Raw genomic sequence first — 25,198 nt, 5'->3', positions numbered from 1 at the left:
TCTGGGGAATGTTGCGAGATAAGAGAGGAGAAGAAAGGTCTAAAGATTTATAGTTCTAAAGAGTCATTGGGAGTGAAGAAGAAGAATTGAGTAAAATAGAAAATATTAAAATTATTGCCTGATTTATTGATTAATATCGATTTCTTAAAAATATTGTACAATATTTTGTACCAAATATATATTGTGCAATATTATTGTATCAAAAAAGTAGTTTGAATAAAAAATTTGCAATATAATGTATTATACCAAAAAAATATTATATATTATATTATACCACATAAATATTGCACAATATATTGTATCCATTTTTTGTAGAGATATTGGTTATTTTGATTATTTTTATATATTTTTCGATATTAGCTTCCGAAATCGAAATATAGTCCGTCACATTTAGTAATAAGAGTTCTTAAGAAGTATTTTTAAGAAACCTTAACCTAATCTTAATTTATTTCCTTCTTAATTGCCTATAAATTACGAATTAACCTTTACGATACTTTGCGCAAAATACTTCCTCAACTCCTTGATCTCACCTATACAACACACCTACATATAGAATATATGCATAAAAGAATGGCTGTGCCTTCGACTTGCACGTCTGTTAGCCACGAGTCAGCGAGTCATCGAATGTCTCATCAATTGTGTTGCTGCCTGTTGCCTGCCGCTAACAGCTGCTGCTGCTGGGTCACAAACAGGCGGACAAAAACGGCAGACTTTGCGTTTGGGTGCAGCTGCCGAGGACCGGTTCGGCGCGTGCCAGTCAAATGCGGCGGTGCACAAATGCCACAGTGTTAGTACACACACATACTATATAAATACAAAAACCTTTCGCATTAGTTATGCCAATGTGTTAGTGGTGAGCTTATGTATTGAACTTATTGTATTTCTTTGCTGTTGTTGTTGTTGCAAATCAAATGAATTAATTAGCTTCGAGTGGTGAGCGCGCGTGCGCCAATCCTTTAGCCGTGTTAACTTGCAACATCATCGTTTGCCGCAGTCATTATTGACCGGCAGCTGAAAGCTACTGTTACAAGCATATTGAGGAATATAGATAAATGCATAAATGTAGTTCTGTGCCGTTCTGTGGCTGTGGCTCTGGCAGGTACAGTCAGCACTTTAATTTTGCTGTTAATTTACGCAATTCAGCGGTGCGTCTATGGTGCATTGCATTAACTATTCCAACGGTGACCGCTGCTACTGCGCATGCGCATTTACAGTTTTTATTGTCACAGTTTTTTTGCTTTCTTAAGTTTTTTTCTTGAATGACCACTGCGTATACGCAATGCAATTAAACTATTGCTGGCAAAAAGCTTTATGCAAGCCGCGCGTGGTCTTTTTGCCTTGCAAATGTGCGCTAAATAACTAAGTGCAGCGTCATTAAATATTCATTAGTTGCATAATAATAAGTGAATAGCTGAACATTTGATGGACAAATGTGCGTAATTGTTATCGGGTGTTAAATGATATGGCCAATATTAATGAATAAATTTTATTTTATTTGACAAATCGTGAAACGATCATATTGCTTATGGAATTCAATAAAATAAAATAAAATAAAATAAAAATCAAATTTTAAATTTCTGCCTCGATAGGAAATTTTGTATCATTCCTTGATCGAAAAGTTCGATTTATGGAACTAAAAAATAAAATAAAATAAAATAAAATAAAATAAATAAAATAAAATAAAATAAAATAAAATAAAATAAAATAAAATAAAATAAAATAAAATAAAATAAAATAAAATAAAATAAAATAAAATAAAATAAAATAAAATAAAATAAAATAAAATAAAATAAAATAAAATAAAATAAAATAAAATAAAATAAAATAAAATAAAATAAAATAAAATAAAATAAAATAAAATAAAATAAAATAAAATAAAATAAAATAAAAATCGAATTTTAAATTTCTGCCTCGATAGGAAATTTTGTATCATTCCTTGATCGAAAAGTTCGATTTATGGAACTAAAAAATAAAATAAAATAAAATAAATAAAATAAAATAAAATAAAATAAAATAAAATAAAATAAAATAAAATAAAATAAAATAAAAATCGAATTTTAAATTTCTGCCTCGATAGGAAATTTTGTATCATTCCTTGATCGAAAAGTTCGATTTATGGAACTAAAAAATAAAATAAAATAAAATAAAATAAAATAAAATAAAATAAAATAAAATAAAATAAAATAAAATAAAATAAAATAAAATAAAATAAAATAAAATAAAATAAAAATCGAATTTTAAATTTCTGCCTCGATAGGATTTCGAATTTTGTACTATTCCCTGATCGAAAAGTTCGATTTATGGAAGGATATTTGTACGCAATTTCACGTCTATTGCCAAAAGTTCGATTTATGGAAGGAACTTTTTATAAAATTTGTCTTCTAAACGCTATTGTTAATTCGAGAGTTCGAATTATGAAGATCTTCGAGTTATAGAAGCACGAGCTATGGCAGTTCTACCGTATTATCTCCATTGAATATTACCAAATTCTCTCTTATTACTATTCTCAATACACCCAACCCATTCTATTTCAAAGAAAAGTTCGAATTGCCTCCAGCATTTCAGTTCTCTCTATCAACTTCTCTTTTTTTATACATCTAATGGCTATCCGACGCTATGAAATTTTGAGTAATTCATATGAAATCTAGTTATTTGTACCGAAATTTATTTATGTGTTTTAAAGAAATTTTTGTTAAACCAAAGTATTGGCAATTCGACGAAATTTTTTGTAGTTTAAAAACTAACATATTTCTCTACAATTTCAATTACCAATTCCATTTTTAAGAAATAGTGCAGTCTATACTGCAATTACAACACAATTTTGCACATCAAATATCACATACGCCTGCTTCCCGACGCGTTGGCAACTAATAGCCATATAACAATTAGCAAAGTTCGTGTCGAAAGTCTTTTGATTTAATTTTCTTAGAATGGTAATTGAAAAGCTTGCTTTTATGAGCACAATTAAATAACATTTCCTATGCGGTTTTTATAGCTACAATACGCAGTATAGCATATAAACATGGCAGCAAACCACTCTTAGCCAGTTTAATAGCTGCCTTTTAAGTGTTGCCACACACCTCGCCCCCCAACACACACCCGCCTCCAACCACTAGCGGCGTCGAGCGTTGTGCCATTCTAACGGCGACAACATCATTTGACAGCATGTACCATCATAATAATGAGCGTGCAGTGTTGAACAAAAACAATAACAACAATAACACACCGCTTAACTATTGCGGGCCACAATAGTTGAAACGCTGAAAAGGCAATAAACGCAAACTACAATGGCAACAAATGATGGTGCTTTAAAGTATAAGAGCAAAAATTAAAACAACAAATAAACAGCACAGCACACTAGTAATAATAATAACAACAACAACACGTTCATTTGACAGCAACATAAATATCCGGCATTGACGTGCAAGACACATTTGCTCTGCTGCTTTGCTTCAATGTTGCAACAACACCAGTAGTCTGCGGCAGTAGTCGGTGCTTCGCGCCTTGTACATGCCCACCGCCCCCTTCCGGCTGGCTACGGCGAGTATGGCCTTTTTTAAGTACTTCTGGGGCTCATCTATGCACTTTGATGCATCCTTTGTTGTTGTAATGTAACTAGTTTTTGAGTGTGTGTGTGTGTGTGTGGCCCACGTATGTTTTCAGCTGCAGTTGTTACGAACTTGTTAGACCACCAATATTAAGTGCCTTAGCACGAGCCTCACATAAATTTACTATCGATTCTAACTGTACGTCTGCTCTAGCATGCGCTTCATGTCGCTGTTGCTTCCATTTAGCGTCGAGATTCAATCTGAGGTTATGGCATTGACTGCTGTGTCGTTAATGCGAGTACCGATGCTAGCTCGATTACCCACAACAGTTGTGTATATGTATGTATGTATGTATGTGTGTACTGCCATTTGTTGTTTATTGCCTTCTTAGTCGCTTGTATTTGATTATGCGGGTATGCAAGTAGGCGCGCGTGCGCACTCATGTCTCTTAGACACACATTCGTTTTTTTTTTAGATTTTTGCAATAGAAATGTTATTGAGTTGGCGGTAACGCTATATTAATTGAACTTGACTTTTCACGGCGTTGAATTGAGTTGGCGGTCAATAATCAGTGGTATAAAGAAAAAAATTACATCAAAATATTGTTTTTTTATTGCTAAAATTAAATAGATGGCGAATTTAATAAAACGAAAAAAAAGAAAAAAAAAGTAATGAAAAGATATAATTAAATAAAAATAGTGAAATAATAATAATATTTACTGAGAATAAAAATATGAAAAAATAGAAAAAAAATATAATTAAAAAAAAAATTTTAAAAAAACTTTAAAAATAAAAATTATAAATAATTATAAAAATTTGCACGATACTTTAAAACGACCGACTATTTTCATATATATTTTTCTAATATATTTAAATTAAAATTTTCTAACACACGTTTTTGTGTCGATCTTGTGAGTTTGTTCTGACAACAACCAATATCTACCAAATTAATTTTTCACAAAATTTTTGTAAAATTCTAATATCTCAATTAAAAGCGCAATCGTAATGCGTTTTGCTTAGTTTTCCTAAATACTTCATGCTTGCCAAACATTTTGTTAGGTTAACTTTTTTCATAGATGGCACTTTTCAAAAATTTTTCCGGTAGCCCTTAATGAAAGTTATCTAAAACTATTTTCTTCAAATTACTATTTTTTGAATTTTTTTTTTATATTTTTCAAAGTTTTAGTTTTATAGTAGGTGGCAACTCTGTTACAAAAAAGATCTGAATTAAGAATTTTATTGACTAAACAAAGTCATTTGTATCTCACATAATTTTCGATGCTATATGTAGTGTGAGTTGACTAAAAATGTGGCAACTCTGTTTCTAAAAATATTTATAAATTTTGACACATTTTCTTTTCGTGCTCTCGAAGATCTTTTCTTTGTCAAACGCTATTTTTTATAGTATTTTGAATATAAGTTTTTTTTCTTAGATGGCAACTCTGTTTAGTTACAGTACTCAAACAAATATTTTTTTTATCTCATTAACTTCTGTTTAATTAAAAAAATGGTATCACTTTCAAGTTTTGCAATTATCAACTGAAAAGTTTTACGCAATCTCCGTTGATCTATAAATAAAAGAAAGAGTAAACAAAAATCGTAATTTATATTTTCAAGCAATATTTCCACACACTTCATGCCAACGCAATTACATTTCGCAATTTCTTAATTTCTTCTCGAAAAAAAATTTACGCAATTTTGCATAAAATTCATAAAGTCATAATAAATCTGCGGCGCACTCGTAATTGCTTTATTGCCAATGCGTGCGACAAAAAGGCCAGCAGACTTCCAGGAAGCGAATACAAGTTTACTTACGCATGTGCATGTGTATGTGTGTATAAAAGTATTACAGTTTTTGCATACCACTTATACACGAGTCTACGTGTTTGTGCGAGCTTATGGTCTTACTGTCGCAAGATTAAGTCGCGCCTAAAAAATTTATTGCTTTAATCACGTTGCTCGCTTAAGTCTTCTGTTCAATTGCGTGGCAGTCGCAGCCGCACACGCCGGCCATACCAAATTTCCGCGTAATGAGTTCACGCAAGTGAGGCAGGAAAAAAGTAAAAAATTATATGAATATACGAATGTGAGTGTAAGTCAGTGTCAAAAGGCATATGATGCAAAAATCGAAACGGGAAAATGACAAAAAAAATGAAGAAATAAAATTATTTGAAAAAATTTTGAAAAAAAATATTGAGAAATAATTGATATTGGATCATACTCTCCTATACCCATTATCAGCATTTAAGTAGTTTCGGTATATGTACTTTATGTACAATTTATACTTTAAAATTTGAGATAGATATTTAAGGGAAAACGAGTCAGAATGTTTTCGGGAACTTCTTACGGCTGGTTGTTAAAACTGTATGAAATCGATTCAGACCTTCCTATAGCCCCTATTTCTCCAATGTATGAGCTCAATTGACTCTATATCGTGCATATTGGTTAATGAGAGATTTATTTCAATAAATTTTGGCGGGAACTCTTCTCTTAGATATCTCCCTGAATTTCGAAGCAGCTGTACGAGTTTGCTGAACATTGCATTGAAATTAATTTTCTTGCTTATTTCCAGAGCTTTTACGCAATCTTTAATATAAATAGAAAATTTGTATGTATATAATACAATTTTGTTTAAAATGATCAGATATAAAGACTGCCTCACACAGATAGACCTGTTCATACTTAGCAATAGCTCACTCTTACATATTACACTATCCACTCCTTTATTGCTCCATTTCGCTTAATCTCAACATGCGCCACAATTTATGTGCACAAATTAGCGAGCAAACAGCCAGCTAATCCATAATGATCTAAAAACAAAAAAATAACAGCAAAGAGATATAAAAAGTAAAATAATATGCAATAAGAAAGCCATCAATTTGCCCGCAGCTGTACGACAAGCAATCAACCATCATTGCGCAAGCGTAAACCCCTTTTCGGTGAAGTCCAACCATAAGAAGCGGTGCTCCAGCATATAAATCTGGCGAGTGAGAGACAAAAAAGGCGTAAGCAGACGCATTTAAATGAAGAAATGAGCAACAACAGCCAGCAGCAACATCAACAACAACAACAACAGCTGGTGCAAAAGTTTGTTCTTGGCGAAGAACAACAGATGTGCGCGCACGTGTGCATTCCAATTTGATATGGCAAATCTTAAATAAATAAATGCGTTGCAGAATGATGCTGCTGATGCTGACTTCTTTGCTGCAGGGATAACAAATAATCAGAAGAAATAAATAGGTATGAAATAGAACGGTGTTTTAGCGGTTTGCAACATGAAGAGGCTACTATATGTGGAAAGAACGCATTTAAGCGCATGTCCAAAGCAACAACAATGCGATTTCTTAAAAAGGTCATGATAACTGCCAACTGCAAAGCGTATCTTGCTTATTTGAAGGAAGTTTATGCTCAACATTCGTTGATGTGCGCATGAGCCACTTGAAGCACGCGCTTTGACTTTGAGTTCTGTTGAGTTGGATTGCATTGGGTTTCCCTACAATTCTGAAAGTCAGCGGAAAAACATTCAAAAGGAACTCAGAAAACATATTTTATAAATACATACCCAAGTACTTTGATATCCTTGCTTGTGTGTGTGTATGTATTTTCGAAAGCATAAATGTTATAAAAGTAGTACTTCTATATGTATTTCCATACATGTATCACGGCTGATGTTGCAACTGATATGTGTATGTTGCCAATGAACTACAGCTGGCATCCACTCACAGTTGTTGAAACTTGTTCTTGGCCTTAAAATTGAACTCTGGCGTCACTGTGAAGTGCAACTAAAGTTGATGGGTTCAGTTCAGTCGTCGCATTTTATGGATTGGGTGGGGCTGGTAGTTATACCTTTATATTTTTGCACACAGAAATCACGATAATATTTATTATCTTTAACTCAATCGAAGTTTATGTTCCATAATACTATAGTCTAAATATACAAGCTCTGGGTTATAAGAAGCGGAATAGCTTTAGTGCCTCCAATAAAAGTATTGAACAGCTTTCGGTAAGTGTCCGATCAACGTCATGGTGGAATAATCAAACACTCAGATCTGATTAAGCTTTTCGAATATATTTTTAATTTTTTCCACTTCGCATAGAACCACGACCAAGTCTGAATATATTAGGTTCTTACGGGCTGAGATCAAGTTTCTTCTCTCTCTACCAAATGGGGAGCAATTCAGAGTTAGTTGCTATTACTGTTGTTGTAGGATTGATTTTCTTCTCCCTCAATGAAATAATGTAGACGTGAAAGAAATTCTCCGAAAACAAAATCTAATCTGATTCGGTTGTTAATATTGTCGTAAATTTTGTTACTGTAGTTACAGAAAAAAATTTCATATTACCTTCGAAGAATGATAAAGATACAAGATAAAGATACGGATTCCTTAAGGATCCGACTGTGTTAAGTAACTTAAAATGTTAGTCTTATATGGGTGTTCCGCAAGATAGGATTCGATAATCTGAACTCTCTATGTAACTTGTAGTCGATAGTTTGTTACTGAGTACTGAGTTACGCTCAGTTGCTGGTGTTATTCTATAAAGTTCCAAGTTTTTCACGACTTACTCTATTAACTGTCTGAATAAGATATGGAGGATGGAAGTAAAAGCTTTTTCCATAAGAGCCCTACAAAAGTCTCGCTTGCAGAAGTCCAGATGCTGAACCCAATTTTCGTGAGATAACACGTTCAACAAACTTTCACAAACTTTTCAATAAATCGATTGTGACATTTGCTGTGTGGCTTGTGGCGCTGTCCTGTTGGAAACATATATTTTCCAAGTCCATTCGGGTCAAAAATATTCGGTTATCATTGAGCGGTCAGACAGGACGATTATGACGACTATAAATTGGACGTAACGCTCTTAAAGTTGAGACCACTGACTCCGAATTTCGGTAATTTCGTTGTTGAATCGTATATCTTTCAATGATGAAATGGCAAAGTCTACTGAAGAGAAATGTAAAAAAACGGGAAAAAATATGGCGTCCTTTGCTGTCCCTATAGGTCTTTCCTAATCAATTTTTTTCCTAATAAAATTTTCATGTATATAATGTTTATTAATATTTCGTCATAATCTTTGGCCCTTGATATGTCTCTTTCCTATCTTCGATTCCAGCTTTTCCCATAAAATCTTTCTTTTGATACTTGACAAGTAAACCTTTATAGCTTCCCGCCATTTTCCACACTGCAAATGCAGTCCTATTTTTAAATATATGTGTATACCCTTCTCTTTTTTTACTTGAAAACTAGTTTAAATACATGAGACGCTATGTACGAGTAGGTGTCGCGCTTTTCCAGCTGTAGAAGCTGAAGGGCTAGTTCACTAAAAATCAATGCCAAACCGGACTTTGTACTTTGGCCTTTTACGATCTATACTCGTACTATTATACTGGTTACAGAGTTTCTTTCTTTCCACTTTGTTTACTATTTATTTTATTTTATTTTTTTACTACTTTCAATATTTATTATGTTGTGTTTTTTTTACGCTAAGCTGCCAGCGCGCTCATTTATTTGCAATTTGCGCGCAATTTTCCTCGCAGCATCAGATTTTTGTTTATCATATTCCACATCAACGCTACGACGGCGTATTTTTCTTGTTGTTGCAGCAGTTTGTTGGTCCAGCTGTTGTTGTTTGTCGACTGCAGTCAGCAGTTTGCCGTCAGTTGTTTGTTTTGGCTTAGACTGAGGTTTCTTCTTGTTGTTGTTGCTGCTGTTGTTGTTTGCTGACAAGTTGTTGGCACGTTCGGCGCGCGTGCACACGATTTGCGCTACGTTTCAGAAGGTGGCACAGGCACAGCAAACGTCAACAACAAGCAACAAGCAGCAATCAGCCAGCAACAAACTCGGTCCAGTCCTTTTTTAGCATTTGTCGACGTACTTTTATGTACTTGTCGACTGTTTGCAATTGGTAAATCTGCTTCGCTATTAGTGATTGCCGTACGCGCTAGCTGTATTCTTCCGACTCTTCTTCCTGCTGCTTCTTTCAATCGTTGTTTGTTGGCAATTGTCGCGCCTTTTTTCTAGTTTACACGCTGGTTTTATGATTCCTTTACGCGGTGAAAACGCTAAGCAGGCGAACATTGATTGTTCGCTAGAAATTTGTAGCATGTTGCATTCTTGTTTAACAGTGTACTTGTGATTCTATGACGAAGGTGGCAAGAAATTATTGTTTCTGTTTTGTTTTGTATAAAGGTACACATGTCACAGTAATTATTTAGAGGTGCAAATGTGTATACTTACATCTATATGTATTAAAATATGAGGCCTCGTCAAATGGTTTAAAGAATATAAATTAATACATATAATTCCCTGACATACAGACCTTCATAGAAAGCATCGGTAATAAATTATTATTCGTTATTATATAAATGCCTGAAGCAATCGAAAACGCACAAAAATTCGAGGATGAGAAGAAATAAACTTTATTATATATGACTACTATACATACACATTTTTGTAAACATAGATAGCATATGTTAGCTCAACAATGTTTATAAACGTCACAGCAAAACACTTAAGTCACATCAGCGCAAGTAGTTGGCGAGTTTTCGAACGTTGTTGTTGTTTTCTTATGAGGCGATAATTTGTGCGATGCATAACGTACATATTACGCTTGTGGAATTTTAATAATTTAATTATTGCTTTAATAACTTAAGACTTGAGTGTGAAGTGTAATATTTTTTATATCTGGATCCACATCTTTAACATATCTAGAAAAATAATTTTTTAGTTTTCTTAAGGGGCTATACCAGTATAACCTATGAAAAATTAGGCGATTTTCGTGAATTTGAACTTTTTAAGAAAGTACTCTATCGATTGTTTCGATGTTTTTTCACATAATAAGGTATATTTTCAGCTACATTTAACATTTTTTTTACAAAAATATTGACAAATAACGTGGTTATATGTTATCTTCGGAGGTGCCAAAATAAAAAAGTTCACCAACTGCTGCCATGATTTCGACCGAATGCGTTTCTGAAGCAAAAAAGTTCAAAAAGGATATTAATGTTAAATATATTTCCTATAAAATGACCTACAATTTTTAAAAAATATCAAAAATTTCCAAAATGGCGTATTTCTGGAAAAAAATTTCTTTTTTTAAATGCCAAATTGACAATTTTCAACCAATCAGTTTAAATTTGAAGTCGATCGGTCAATGTATCGTTGAGTTATGTCAGCAATTTTGAGAAATTGGGCTTCGAGAAAAACACGTTTTAAGTTTCGACTATAGCTACTTATAGCTGCGAGAGGTCGCTTTTTAGAACGCTACTATTCAAAAACTAGCTACGATCTTACCGTTTTCATAGGATATTTTTGGAAGTATAAACTATCGAATAAGCAAAAAATAAATAAAAAATCAATTTTTTGAAAATGTCACACTGGTATAGCCCCTTAAGTTTACAAGTTAAAATTTGTTTACCTTGAGTTAATCTGCAACTTTAACTCAATCATTCAGGGAAACTCATGTGTCGAACTGTTGTATGAACTAATGTGCTTTCCTGTGGCTGTACTCGGTAAAATCAATTCCAGGTTCCGATTTCTCCCGGCTATAAGTCCCAGAATACTAAAAGATAAAAAATAATTATTTTTTTTTTTTTTGCAATTTTTATTAATATTTTTGAAGATTTTTTTATTATTTAATTTCAACCATCATCTCAATGCTAGCAAAGTCACGCAATCAATTTCAGCCTTTTACTTGTCTGGTTCATGTCTCTGCTAACAAATCTCTGCACTGCACTCATTGAAGCAACACAATTTTAAACACAAACGCGCACATTGTTTATAAGCGGTTGCTTGCTGTTATAACACACACACACTCACAAACGCTACTATACACTTCACTCGTTGCTTTTGCTCACCGGTGGCTGTGAGGCCAGGCTTGCGCCGAGTTGTTGCCAGTTTTATTAGCAACATCTTCATTTGATTTTCTGCAAACGAACACACAACACACATATGTGAAGCGAGTGTGATTGCTAATTTAGCATTTGCTGTTGTTATTTCTGTTGTTGCTATTGATGCTGTGTGCTTGGTTGTTGTTGTTGTTGTATGCAGAGTGTTAATTTACGACAACGCAAATAAATGATCTTCACTGTGAGGTGATAAAAATTACCTACGGTAAAAAATAAATAAAAAAAATATACACAAGCGAAATAGCAAAATTAGAGGAAAAAATACTCGTTAATTTAGCGAAAAAATGCCATGGTCGCGCTTACAATTAAAATCAATTGTCATAAATATTTTTCTGCTACATTTACAAACGGCTGAAGGTGTGGCAATTGTCAGTGTAAGAGTTATGCATAATGGATGAGTGTGAAGTGTGTGTTAATATGTTTCAAATATTTGAGGTATTTTTTATAATTACTGACAATAATTTTTTTTTTTAATTAAATAAATAATTTTGTGATACCGAGCTATTTATGAGTGGTTGTGATCCCAGTAATATATAGAGTGACCATGTGGATTAATGATGAATTCTAATGGAAGTGAGAGTATTTAACAGTGATTTTGATACGGGAGAACCTCAATATAACCTTTCTCTTTTTCATCTTCCATTTCAAAATTGTAGAAAAATACAGAGGTTGTAGGGTATCAAAGAACAATCACCGGTATTTAGGAGTTTTTAACAACCTCGGATCTGTAGAAGTCTCAACGAGTCTGAGGTCTTGTACCTTTTTTTGTTTCGCAAAGCTCTATAAAAGTGAAACCTGGCGACAATTAATAGAAATCGCTCTTGAACTTATGTGATTAGATGAGTCTTATGGACCCATATTAAATATTTTTCAGTTTAGATGGCTAAAATAACATATGCCAAGTCGTTTGGGTACATAATAGGCGATAAGTTGTCGATAAATCTCTGCGAAAATATATTTAAATAAGTAATTCTAAGAATATCCACCAACAATAATTCAATCTAGAATAAGGTTAACACTGAAGCACCACAAAAATGCATATCCTTCTGGCTAAAAAATAAATTATTTCAATTAATATTCAAAAAGCATACGCTTTAGTACACACACACGCACTCATATATGCATACATACACGTATGCCAAGAAATAAATTAAAAATTGCAAACTGGAAATTTCGCGCGTTTTCGCGCATCATCAGACCAAATGATAAACGAAGAAAAACAAAATATAAAAACTGTTTATAAAAACAAACGCCAACTGGCTGATTGCCAACAACAGTAACAACAACATGTCAATAGTCAACAGGCAAAAAGGCAGGCTAAAGTAGAATGCGAGTTGATAAGCACAACTGCAGTTGGCTTATAAAAATGAAGAAAGACGAAGTGGAGACAAACCGAGGGGAAATTAAAATACATAAATAAGACAATCACAACCCAACACTACCCACCACAGAGCGTAGCTAAAAACGGGTGATTGCCTGGTGATGGTGCCGGTGAGTGGTGAGGCGATTGCTCCTGCGCGGCCGACCCTTTTGCTCTGGCTAAAACAACCACTCACTACTAATGACGGTACTATGTCTGCTAGTGCTAGGTACTATAACTATACCCACACATACAGACAGCGAGGTTGTTTATAAAAGCTTAGCGAATTCGTTTTTAGTACTCACACATACACTTGCATATGCACATACATATATGTTGCAATTAATGTTGTTGAGGCTATTTTCTGCCAGATCGAGTGCTGGTCAAAAGGTGAACGGATTGTTGTTGTTGTTCGGACATGCACACATACATATGTATATAGTGTTCTGCAAGTACTACGAATACAACTTTTAGCGACTTCAAAACTACAATAAGCATATACACAGCTTTATGTACAAATGTCCATCCATACAAAATTACATATATATTCACAGACTTCTATACAAACATACATATATCTACTCACAATTTTACTACGTTCGTTTCGAGTACTCGAGTAGTGTATATCTACTATGAACTGCGCGCCAACAAAAAATAAGAAGAACAAGCATGTACTATATAGATACACACATACGCATATGTGTATAAACCAACAACAAATAACCAGTTTACTTGAGCTCACTATCTGCTGATATGAGTGGCAGGTAAACAATAAGAAAGAGTTAAAGGGCAAGTAGGAAAGCAGGGAGTGTCGGAGCGTAAGCAGCAACAGCAAACAAGCACAACAGCCGCCATTTTGTTTTGTTGACCGTCTGAGCTGGGTTGAGACAGCGCTTTTTGTTTGTTATTTTATGCGCGTTGGGTTTATACGTCTTGTTGTTGTTATTGGCTTTATTTTGCCTTTGCAGCTGAGTTGAGATTTCTTGCGGGTTCTTTTTTACTTTGCTTATTTCGTGTCTTAAGGCGCGCTCTTGAGTCTGAGCACGCGCGCCAAGCGAATGTGTCGTCGTTTGTTCGTTACTTTTCAAGTTTGAAGCGCGGCGCAGGGTTCGAATGGCGCTGTTGGGGGGAATTCTTGTGTCGAATTGGAAGCGCGAAAAAAATAAATTTTTAGTTAGAGGTTAGGAAGAATATATTTGACAGTTACAAGTAAAATTATTTTTGAACCAAAATTATATATTTGTTTAATAATATTTATTATTAAATAAAAGATTTATTATTTTTATTTATTTTATTTTTAATTTTTAAAAATTGTTTTAATTCTTGAAATGTGATTAATTTTTTTCTCTAAACATTTTTTGCTCTACAAAATTTTTTTATATCCAAAATCATATTTTTATGCTTCTTCTGCCTCAGTAATATATTTATATGCCCATAAAAAAGCTATTAAAAATCGCAAACAAAAAACTCAAAACCAACTTAAACCTTTCTTCTTATTTTATGTTTATTATAAGCCCTCAATCCTTTACTTGGACTTTTTTTCCATCCAACTCATTGCTTTCCTCGAAAAGCCACTTTAGCCTGCTGTCTGCTTTACTTTACTTTAAATCGATTTCTTATCTCTACCTTAGCACATAGTACGTGACTTGAAAACATCGCTGACGCCAACGTTATTTTTAACTTTCGCGACTGTAGTTTTTTAAGTCCTTTTTAGCGGGCAACATACAGTACTTCATAATCCGGTTTTATTTAAGGCAAAAGTAAACTTTAAGTTTATACCTGCTTTTGTGCGATTTTCGAAAATCCAATAGCTTTTTATTTTATGTTTTTACATAAAAATTTCCCTTTAGACAATATTTTAAAGCCAGAAATTTCCCTTGCTCAATTTTGTGGAGATTTTGCGCCATTTTCTCTTAAGTGCTCATAGCAATGTTGTATTGATGGCTTGTGAACGGAAGACTGCATCAAAAGTCTGGCTTTATATATAATCTTTGTACTGTAGTGCATACTTTTAGGCGTCTGAGGTTAGAATTTACATTTTTCGAAGACAGTTAGTAAACAGAGTAGCCGCTGTTGCAATATTAACGCTGTTAATTGAAATAACATTAACATTTTGCTGTTAAATGTAACAATAAATGTTTGCCTAGCAGTGGTTAGCAGAGTCATTTACAGCGGTTTTTATAAGCTGTTCTTCATGTTTCTATTAACAAGATTTGAGCTCCTTTTTCCTATTACCATATAGATATTGAATATTCTTTAGATTCGGTAGTAATGATGTAGTGATTTAAATAAGTTTGGTTCGACATTCGTCATAAAAAAATGTTAGAGAGTTGCCATATTATTGACAAATTTCTATAAAAAATTTAAATTAAAGAATTACTTCAAAAATATTTTATTTATAAAAATTCACTAAAAATTTATGATCGAAAAAATTTTGTTTGGTAGTGTTGCCACCTGCTTCAAAATTGTATTCAATGAAATTTTTGGCTTATTAATAATAAACTATCCTATAGGTATTACATAAAAGAGTTTTAACAAAGTTTACTGTTGAAACTTTGATTAGAAAGGTTGCCAGATCTTTTCATATTTTTTATCTAAATTTATAAAATAAATTATTATTCAAACTGGCTTTAAACTGTGGACTTTTAATCAATAAAATCTAAAACAGCAATAATTAACGGTACTATAGGCATCGAATTAAAGTTTTGAACAAAACTTAGTATAAAAAGAAAATGTCTAAGGGTTGCCAGATTTTTATAATTTTTAACTAAAATAATAAACTATATTATTATTTACACAAAAACAAATATTTTCGATAGAATAAGCAACTTATAAATCATACTTGGCTTATTCTAAGTCAGTTTATGAATATTCTGAACAAAATCTGTTAACTTGATGCTCTTATCAGCACTGTTGTTATAAAGTTACTTGTCATTAGCAGGACTTTTAAGCTGAAGTGTTAAGTGTTTGCTGTATGTATTATACTTAACAGTCACTTCACTAAGATCTGTAAAGCTGCTGAGAGTAAACTATTAGCAGCACTTTTGTAAACAACATTTTTAAGTTAACAGAAGTCAGTTAATATTAACAGTCGCTTATTAGATTTAGCATTTATTCGTTAAAACACAATTCAACTACCTACACGCCCAAAAGTAGGCAACAGATATACTCAAGTACGTGCAACAAAAAATAATTTCCCTCTACTCTACCGCATATAAAACACAAGAGCGGCTTAGTTTATCAAATTGGCTAGAACAGACAGGTAGCCATGCCAAGTTAAAGAGCGCTCATCCGCTCACCGCACGCCAATAGCAACAATTGTTTATTTGAGCAAGCAGGTAAGCCACGCTCTTAGCCTGATGTTCGAAAATGTTTGCTTTGCAAGCACGGCATGAGCAAGCCACCGACTAAAACGCGCTCAAAGTAGGGATTTTTCGTTTACCTGTGCGCCAGGTAAATTCAGTGTATCGCATGCGGCAGAGAGTAGTGGACGTGATGGCGCAAGTAACCGAGGCAAGCAAGCAATACAAGTGATGAATAACAATGCAAGGCAAATGCAATAAAAACAAATCAGAACTGAGTGAGAAATGGAAAAATGTGCCACAAACTAACTTAACAACTAGAGAAATTATATGTTTGGTGTGAAGTCAAAGAAGAAGAAGAAGTAGAGGAGCGCTAGGAAAGCAGCGCGTGATTGTGTTTATGTGTGCTTATGTGAGGAGAAAAAGTAAGAAAAGTGCATGAAGTACATGAGAGTATGAATACTAAAGTACTAGTTGAGGTGATTTTGAGCAGCAAATAATTACGATTTACGGTGGATTAGTGAAATCAAAGCAAATGAAGCGGGAGAAGAAGTGAAGAGAAATTGGAATTTTTATGAGCAACATTGATACAATACTATAAGATAATTATGTTTGTTTGTGAAAAAATGTGCTGAGACATAGATAAAAATATATAATAAAACAACAAAAAAATAAAATAAAAATATAGTCTCTTGTGAGCATCTAACTTTGAGTGTTAATTATCGTTGTGAACTTTTTGTAGCCAGCAAATGTGCAACTTTTGACATTTGATGTCAGCTAGCTGAGCTATGAGCAAAAAGCGAAGACCGAAGAATAGTAATTAAAACAAATGAAAGACAAGCTTAGAAAACAAACTGAGATGATCTCTTGTGACTTAAGTACATTTTGGCTTGAACTAATTGTAGTGTGGCTACAAAAATAATGACATATGATGTACATATAACATTTGAACAAACAACAACAGCAACAAAAAGTTTATCGAAAAGCAAATAAAAGTGTAGAAGAGTATAAATTTCATTCGATAAGTGCAAAAAAAAATAAAACAACCACAAGTTCAAGTTAGCCCTCTGCTTAGTAACGATATACGAAAGCAGGCGAGACATATAAATTATATATCGCCGGACGGCACAGCGAAGAACAGGTGTAAAAGCTAAAAGCTGCGCTCGAAAGTGTGCACACATTACGACGAACGAAGACGAAGAAGAAGAGCGCAATGCCAAAAGCGGAAGGGAAGTAAATCAACAACAGTTGTGCTGTAGTTCCGAAATTGTTTTTGTTTTTTTTGTGTTTTTGCAAAGTGAAAAAGATACACTTGCCACACGAAGCACTTGGCTAAGGTGGACAGACATACAAGCAGACGAGTCGCTGAGAAAAGGTGCACACAACCCTCATCAAGTGTTTGCTCATATGTTGTGCATATGTGTTTCGAAGTGATCAAATATACATACGAGTGTATACGAGTATATGAAAAGTTGTCTGTTAAAGCTAACAAGTGTGTGTATATATAAAAATAAATATAAACAAATTTAAAAAAGCAAAAATAAATACAATAAATTCGCAAAATACTGTGTGTGTCTATATATGTGCAAATTCACCCTAAAATACACACCCACACACATAACAACAACAATAATAACCACTACTATTAGCGTGCATTCAGACGAGTAAACGGCGCCTAAGCTTTACATATGCCAATTATTACAATAAACAAATTGAAGAAAGGTGTTGCAAATATAGTATTATTAAAAATGTTCACTACTATCACAACAACAACTTGAATAAATACATTTAAAAATAATCTTATGAAAATATAGTGAAATATATTTTCCCAGAAAATCATACACAAAACTTATAAAAATGGATACCGTTGCTATTAAAACAGCGCCACCGCATGCGCCGCTTGCTGCCACACAACAACAAAATGCCATTCAGCAACAACAACAGCAGCAACAGCAAACGTTGCCCGCTAAAGCGTCGAAAAATAATGCTGATTTCTATACGAAAACTAGTGTTGGCGCATTTTTTCAAACCTGCAAGGTGAGTTTTTGTACTACTGGTACTGTTAGTTATGGAAAAAAAATTGGTGAAAAATTTTTGTTTTTTTTATTATGTTGTAAGCATTTGGCTGACACACATTCAAATTTTTATGGCTAAACAAATTTCCCATAGTTCTAAATTTTTGTATGAAGAGTTTTTTATTTAGTTTTTGAATTTTATACAATTTTGGCTAATGATATTTTGCTACTGTTGAGTTGTAGGTAGTTGTAGGTAGGTGATTTTTCATACAATATAAAAAAAATTATTAACTAACAATAACAACAAATTATCAATAATTATACATACAAAATTTAGCACTAAAATATATTTACATTTATTAAAATTTAATTTTTAAATTTCAAAAATATCTATTAAAATTTCTATTAAAATATTTCCTTAAATAAGAAGTTAGGTTATACAGTTGAACTTCTCTAACTCGAATCACCATAGTCAAAATATAGATTTCTACGTAGTTTTAAAAAAATCGTTACATTTTGCTATTGGTTGACTCTTGACGTCTATATCCCATGCATTTTTTACATGATTTATGCAATCCATAAATGTAATATCTTTTTTTTTGTTCGCCTCCATACGATATAGAGTGACTCTTTTAAAATAATGTCTCGATAGTAAAATTTTAAATTTTGTATTATATCCTGACCAAAAAGTTCGATTTATGGAAGGAAATTTGCTTTCTATTGCCAATTCAAGTGTTCGCGTTATGGAGATCTTCGAGCGGAAGCAGTTAAGACTGAGTTTATTCTTAGTTTTATATTTTTTTATATTTTTTTTTAGTAAAAATATTTTTTTAAATTGTTTGGAATGCATTATTTTAATCTTAAAAGCCTTTAGCATTGCATTCGGTAATTAAACTATATACAACACTAGCAATACTATTAGTCTATATTATACGACTTTTTCACGGTATAACGAATTTTTGCTTAAAACAAAAGACTTAAGCGACAAACTTGACTTAAAAATCACTGATAATAGTTCCGTATTTAACATAAATAGATCTATTAAGAATATTTACTAATAAAATCGAGCTAATAAACATTTATATTTGTTCCAACAAGAAAAGAGGAGCTTCAGAGGAAATAAAATAAAATTTCAGACACCATACTTCATATTAAGGGTTAATTTTATTCATAAAAAAAAATCATCTGTGTTGTCTACTTAATATTTAATATTGTCTGTAAAATTTAACAGTACAAAAAACCAAAAAAAATATATTTTTTTTAGTTCTTCTATATGTTTTTTTTATTATTTTAAACTCAAATATTAACACCTCGATTATTATTTTTATTGTTAAAAATCGTTTCAAATTATATATATTTATTCATATATATATTTATTAAACTAAACTATGTATAAAATACCATTTAAGTTGATCACAAATGATTATTAAAACCAAAACATATTGATTGGCATTAACCGCCCACTCATACTCTTAGCAGAAATTCCCAGCATATGTGCGCAAATATTTTACAAACACCAACAACAACCATGCAAACAAATATCTAGCATATGCATGTAACACACACGATATAATAAATTCAAACAGCTTGCGCCAGTGCGCATGCGTCAATGCACATAAACGCTTATTAATTGAGTAGACAGCGGGTAAGCACTTGCTTTGTTATTTACATAAAAATTCGAGGAATTCACTGTTTTTTCTCAACTAAAACATTTAACATTGAACACATGTTATGCACACGGGTATGTGTAAGTCACGCGAATAGCCGCTGGCCATAAAGCTTGCACCCTCCTGCTTGTTTGTTTGCGATGCATGTAAGTCACACTTGTGATCTATGACTTTATTTGCGGCTTAGTTTCAATGTTTACCCTTTTATTCCATATATCTATGTACATTCATTGACTGCCTTCTACTTATTAAGAATTAAATGCCAACTACTTGGGAGATGGCTAATTGTGGGTTGTCAGTGTAATGTTGTTGTTATGTACTTAAGTATACATTCTCTATTTTCCTTCTACTTTATCCAAAATTTCTTTTGCTTGAAAATATTTTATGTATTTTTTGTTTACAAGCACTAGCCAAGCGGAAACCGCGCATTCTCCTTAAAATGTCATTAACTACACGAACGCATAAACATACACACTCGCCAACTTGATTTGTGTGCTTAAATTCTTACAGTTATAAATTTCAACACACACACCAACAAGAGACATTTTAAACGCAGTGACAATTGTTGGTGCGCAGCGAAAGCAATGCGCATTTCTTTTACAACTACAACTAGACAGCTTTTTGAAAATACACACATACATCCACGTCTATATGGTTGTACAAGCATTTCTATATAAAATATTTAATGACTACTTTTGGCCACAAACAAGTGTGTTCTTGTTGCAACAGTTGCCGTTCGTTGACGCCTGACAGACTTGCTGCTTGACTGATTTGTTCGTTGGTGTCTTGTCATTATTTTTAAGTTAACACTCTATGTATGTATGTGTGTGTTTGTGTTCTATGCGCTTTGTTTTGGTTTGGTTTGATGGCAATGCTTGTAATGCGCATGTAACTATACTGTTACATGCATATATAAGTAATAGTATATATGTGAAGTGAGGTTGCATGAATGCTTGTATGCCAAGAACATGGTTTGACTTCTGTTTTTTTTTGTTTTTGAAAAATTTGTGGTTGTTGGTAGACGAATTTTTTCTAGCATTTTTTTTTGTAACATTTTTTAGGGCATTTTCGCCACAACTAGTTGCGTTGGGTGCTAAATTTAATTACTTCTGACACCCAAGTATTTTACGTGTTATTGTTGTTGTTCATTTTCCATGTGGTTGACTTAGTTTTAATAGGTATTTTGGATGATTTGGTGTGGTTTTGGCATTTTTCATGTAAATTTTGATCTATAACAAGATAAATATTTTTTAGAATTTTTGAAACTTTATTTAAAATACGAAATTTTTGAAAAAATATATAAAAAAATGTTTTATTTAAATAATTTTGTATTTTTCATTTAAAAGTAAAATTATGAAATATTTATCAAATATTAAAAATTATGATATTATTTTTAAAAAATTATATTTTTTTATTTTAACCGTTCTCAAATTGTAAATATTACACATTGCATATTTTATATTATATATATTGAAACGATAAAAACTTGATTTAAATTATAGAAAATATTTTTTTTAATATATTTATTTAATCTTTTACAAAACTGAAAATTACTGAATTTATTTATTTTTTTATATATGGGAAATTAAACAGATATGATAGATAGATATGTATGTGTTTTTTAATGTTGTACATTTTTATTTTTAGTACTATTATTTTTTTATTTCTCTTCATTTTTTTCATACCATATTTGTCTTCTTATTATGTATGTATGTGCTAAATGTGTATTGTAAATTGTGACTGGTGATTATTATTTTTGTTGTTTTTTTTTTAAATACATTTGTCAAGTCATTTGAGGAAGTATAGCAGCATAGTTCTTCGCTAGTAAAGGGCTTAACGTTGACAAATTTATTTTAGACTGTTTCGCTGTACTTTTGTTATGTAATTTCTGAGTTGGAGACGTTGTTTTACAATTACAGGGAATGCGTTTCGAAAAATAACACTCAATTTAAAATTTTAAAAAAAATTTTTTTTTTTTATAAAATGATAGATATTACTTAAAAAAAATTAAATATTTAAAATAAATTTTTTAAAAGTAAATATTTTATATAAATTAATTTTTTTTAAAAGATCATATAATTCGATTTTCATTAATTTTTAATTTGTTTCTAAAAATTATTATAAAAAAAACGAAAAAAGAAAATTATAATTTATGATATTTTAAGATATCAGTAACCATCATAAAACAAAAAAGTACTATACATATTTCGCCTTTATTTTGGCACAAAAAAAAACTATTTATTTAGTTTTCATATGTATGAATACAATGAGCGTAGTCTACCATTCCTTTTCATGTCTGCGATGGCATTTATGCTATGCTTCAGTTAGTTGGACTGTGAGTCACACATTCACATAGCGGCAATAACCACATGGCCGTGCAATTACAAAACAAAAAAACAAATACAAAGAAGGAAAAAAGCAAAAACAACATGAATCGAATTGATGAGAAACCCCCTTTGGCGTGCTTGAAGGTGTGTGCATTGCCTACATACTTGCGAATATGTATGTATGTGTGTGTTTGTGGGTAAGACAGCTGCGTTTGACTTGAAATAATTATTTTGCAGCAATTATCAGACGGGTGTTTGTTGGCAAGTTAGATTCAAAATCGAGATATTAGTTGAGTAGTACAACAACTGTTGTTTCGCGTATTCGTTATTGTTGTTGCAAATGTAATAAACCCCAATTGACTTTGATTTTTGAATGATTAGCCTTAAGATTTTTTGTTTTTTTTTTATTTTTTTTATTTTTTTGTTATTAAAGGTTCATTGTTTTTTAGTAAAATTTTTTTATATTATTTTTTATATCTAGATATTTAGTCAGCATAATGAGCTAATTTATTAATTAAGAATTTTTTATTCAATTACCTTTTTTTTACTAATTTTCTATATATTTTTTGTTGTTGTTATAGAGGAAATTAAATTAAAATAAAATAATTAAATTTAAATAATTATATAAAATTATTTTTTTTTTTCATTAAAAAAATTTTTCTTGAGTTCCCAGCCAAAATCTTTTGTTCTCTCACTCACCTACAAAATTATTTGTCCTTGGTCCAAAAGAAATAAGAAAAAAATAATCAAAAATTTCATCTAACAACAGCTGCTGCACTGCAGCACATTGATTTGTGGCATAAATCCCTACAAGTGCCACCAACAAGTTGCCTGTGAAGCCTGCGCTCTTTAGGCTCTCACGTACATACAAACACAAATTCTAATACCAGAATTCCAACAAAAAATATTTGGTACAGTGTGCATTCCGAAAACAAAATATGAAAATCAGAAAAACAACAACAACAATGCTACACGCAACAGATTTTCTTCAGGCGTACCAATTATTTTGATTCTTACATTTTATTTTTCTTTATATTTTCCTTTTATTTGGGATTTCAATTTTTTTTTTCCTTTGCCACATTCCTCGTCCTTCTCCACATTAATCCGCTAACAATGAATGCACATGCGTGACGTAATAATGCAGTGCCTGTCATTAAGGTAAGCAACATATATCAAAAATTTTCGGTTTTTGTTATTGTTGGGGTTGCTATTGCTGTTGATCGCAGTGAATTGAATGAGAAATAACATTTTTTTCGGTTACTTGCAACACCTGTGTGTATGCTTATATGTATGAGTGTGTGTGTGTCTGTAAGCATGTGCGTGAGTTTTGTTAACCACAGTAATTACAAAAACCAAAAGACAAGAAAATTTTCGGCTTTAACTGACATGTAAGCGTAGATATTAAGTGGTATGCCTATATCTAAAAAAGTTGTAAAGGGCACAAAATTAGCAAACATTTGCCCAAAATAAGCTTGTTAACTTGCCAGCAACACTTGATGTTGCAGTGTGAGAAGAAGAGTGACAAAAAATGTAAGTTTTGTCAAAAAGTATCTTGATAGTTTTTTGGTGAGATACAAAAAGAAAAAAATTGTAATTTTCGAAAAAAAAATGTTGCGTGATATTTTTTTATGGGAGACAAAAAGACAACAAATGCAGTTGTAAAAAAAGTAGCTTGATATTTTTTTCGAAAACTTTTTCTCGCATGCTATAATTTTTTTTTAATTTACTTTGTTTCGTTTGCTTATTTAATTTTAATTTTTGTTTTTGGTTTTTGGTAGTATTGTTTTTAATTATTATTTTTTGTTTTTATTTTATCTTTTTTGTTTATTTATTTGTTTTCACTTTTTTTAAATTTATTTTGTTTTTATTTTATTTTTGGTTTTTGTTGTTTTATTTTTCCTTATTTTGGTTTATTTATATATTTTTGTTTTTACTAGCATATATGCACTCATTGCGTTACCAATTACCCACCTTATGCAATCACCTGCTACAATTTGCAGTTGCATTTAGCTAAATCGCTGGCGTAGAAAGGCGCAAAGCGAAAATTTCACACGCGCATTTCAATAAACAGCGTTGCATGAAAATTACAGCACAATTAATTGAACGCAGCGGTTGAGTGCCTCAAAACTGAGACAGCAGGAAAGCAAAGTGGCGTTTGAGCTAACACACACACACAGACATACTCTCTTATACATATGTATATAAATGTTATCTTAAAAGAGTTTGCTTGTTTTCGTTGACAACGTAGCACCGCAATTTTTCCGCACTTCTTTCTTAACTAAAGCGTTAGTTTATACCAGAGTATATACATACATATATCTAATTGTGAGATTGTTAACATTTTTCCTTTGCACGCACATGCCTCACTTAATTTATCACTCTCTTGCAATTGTGACGTTCAAATAAGCGGAAATTTCTGTAATTTTTTTCTTGTAACATTTGTTGTTTTTGTTGTCTTCATGTTTTTGCCACAGTGCTAATGAAAGCGAATGCGCTAAAATGTGCGGCTTAAAGAGGAAAATCCTAACAAGTGCTGGTAAAAATATATAACAATTGTGCGCTAAATATATGTGTTGTTTTGATAATTTTGTTGTTTATTTGTTGCTCGCAATTATGTTGCGCACGACTTGTTGTTAGTATACATATGTCTATATGTATATTTGTGTATATAGCAGGGATTGGCGTGCAACAAGTGAGCATTTGGCATTTAAAATATGAAATGTTGGTATAATTATCGTTGGATTTATGTTGTATTTGTGCTTAAAAGTTTCATGAAAATTCATGTAATTTCATACATTTCATTGTCAATTTATACACAACCATATTTGAGCTTCCCAGCATGCAAAATATTCCTACTGTGTGACTTGCCTATGACATTATTTTGTGACATTTTGTCTACGAAATTCAAATTTTTATCTTTATAAATTGCGAAATGTGAACTTTTCCACGGAATTGAGAGCCTACTTATTAATGTTTTCTTAAACTAAACCGGAAATACTTAAAATACGAAACAAAAATATCAGAAATTAGAGTAAGGTGCAAGATTTATATGCCAGCCAAACATGATTTCTTT

At 32.0% G+C, this 25,198-nt stretch overlaps 1 protein-coding gene across 2 annotated transcripts in view; it reads left to right on the top strand.

Moving 5' to 3' along the window:
* Positions 1-25,198, top strand: part of Usp54_0 (uncharacterized) — a 143,122-nt gene that overhangs the window by 56,997 nt on the left and 60,927 nt on the right. Inside the window, exon 1 of one of the 2 annotated variants that reach the window (XM_011181567.3) lies at positions 15,995-18,153. The exons of the other annotated variant lie outside the window; for it this stretch is intronic. Coding sequence (XP_011179869.1) covers positions 17,974-18,153 — 180 coding nt within the window. The 5' untranslated portion in view covers positions 15,995-17,973. Of the gene's footprint in view, positions 1-15,994; positions 18,154-25,198 lie in introns of those variants that run through there. 2 annotated transcript variants of the gene reach the window in all.

The sequence above is a fragment of the Zeugodacus cucurbitae genome, chromosome 5 (genome assembly GCF_028554725.1).
Source record: "Zeugodacus cucurbitae isolate PBARC_wt_2022May chromosome 5, idZeuCucr1.2, whole genome shotgun sequence".
Taxonomy (NCBI): Eukaryota; Metazoa; Arthropoda; class Insecta; order Diptera; family Tephritidae; genus Zeugodacus; species Zeugodacus cucurbitae.
This window is presented reverse-complemented; position numbering and strand designations above follow the sequence as displayed.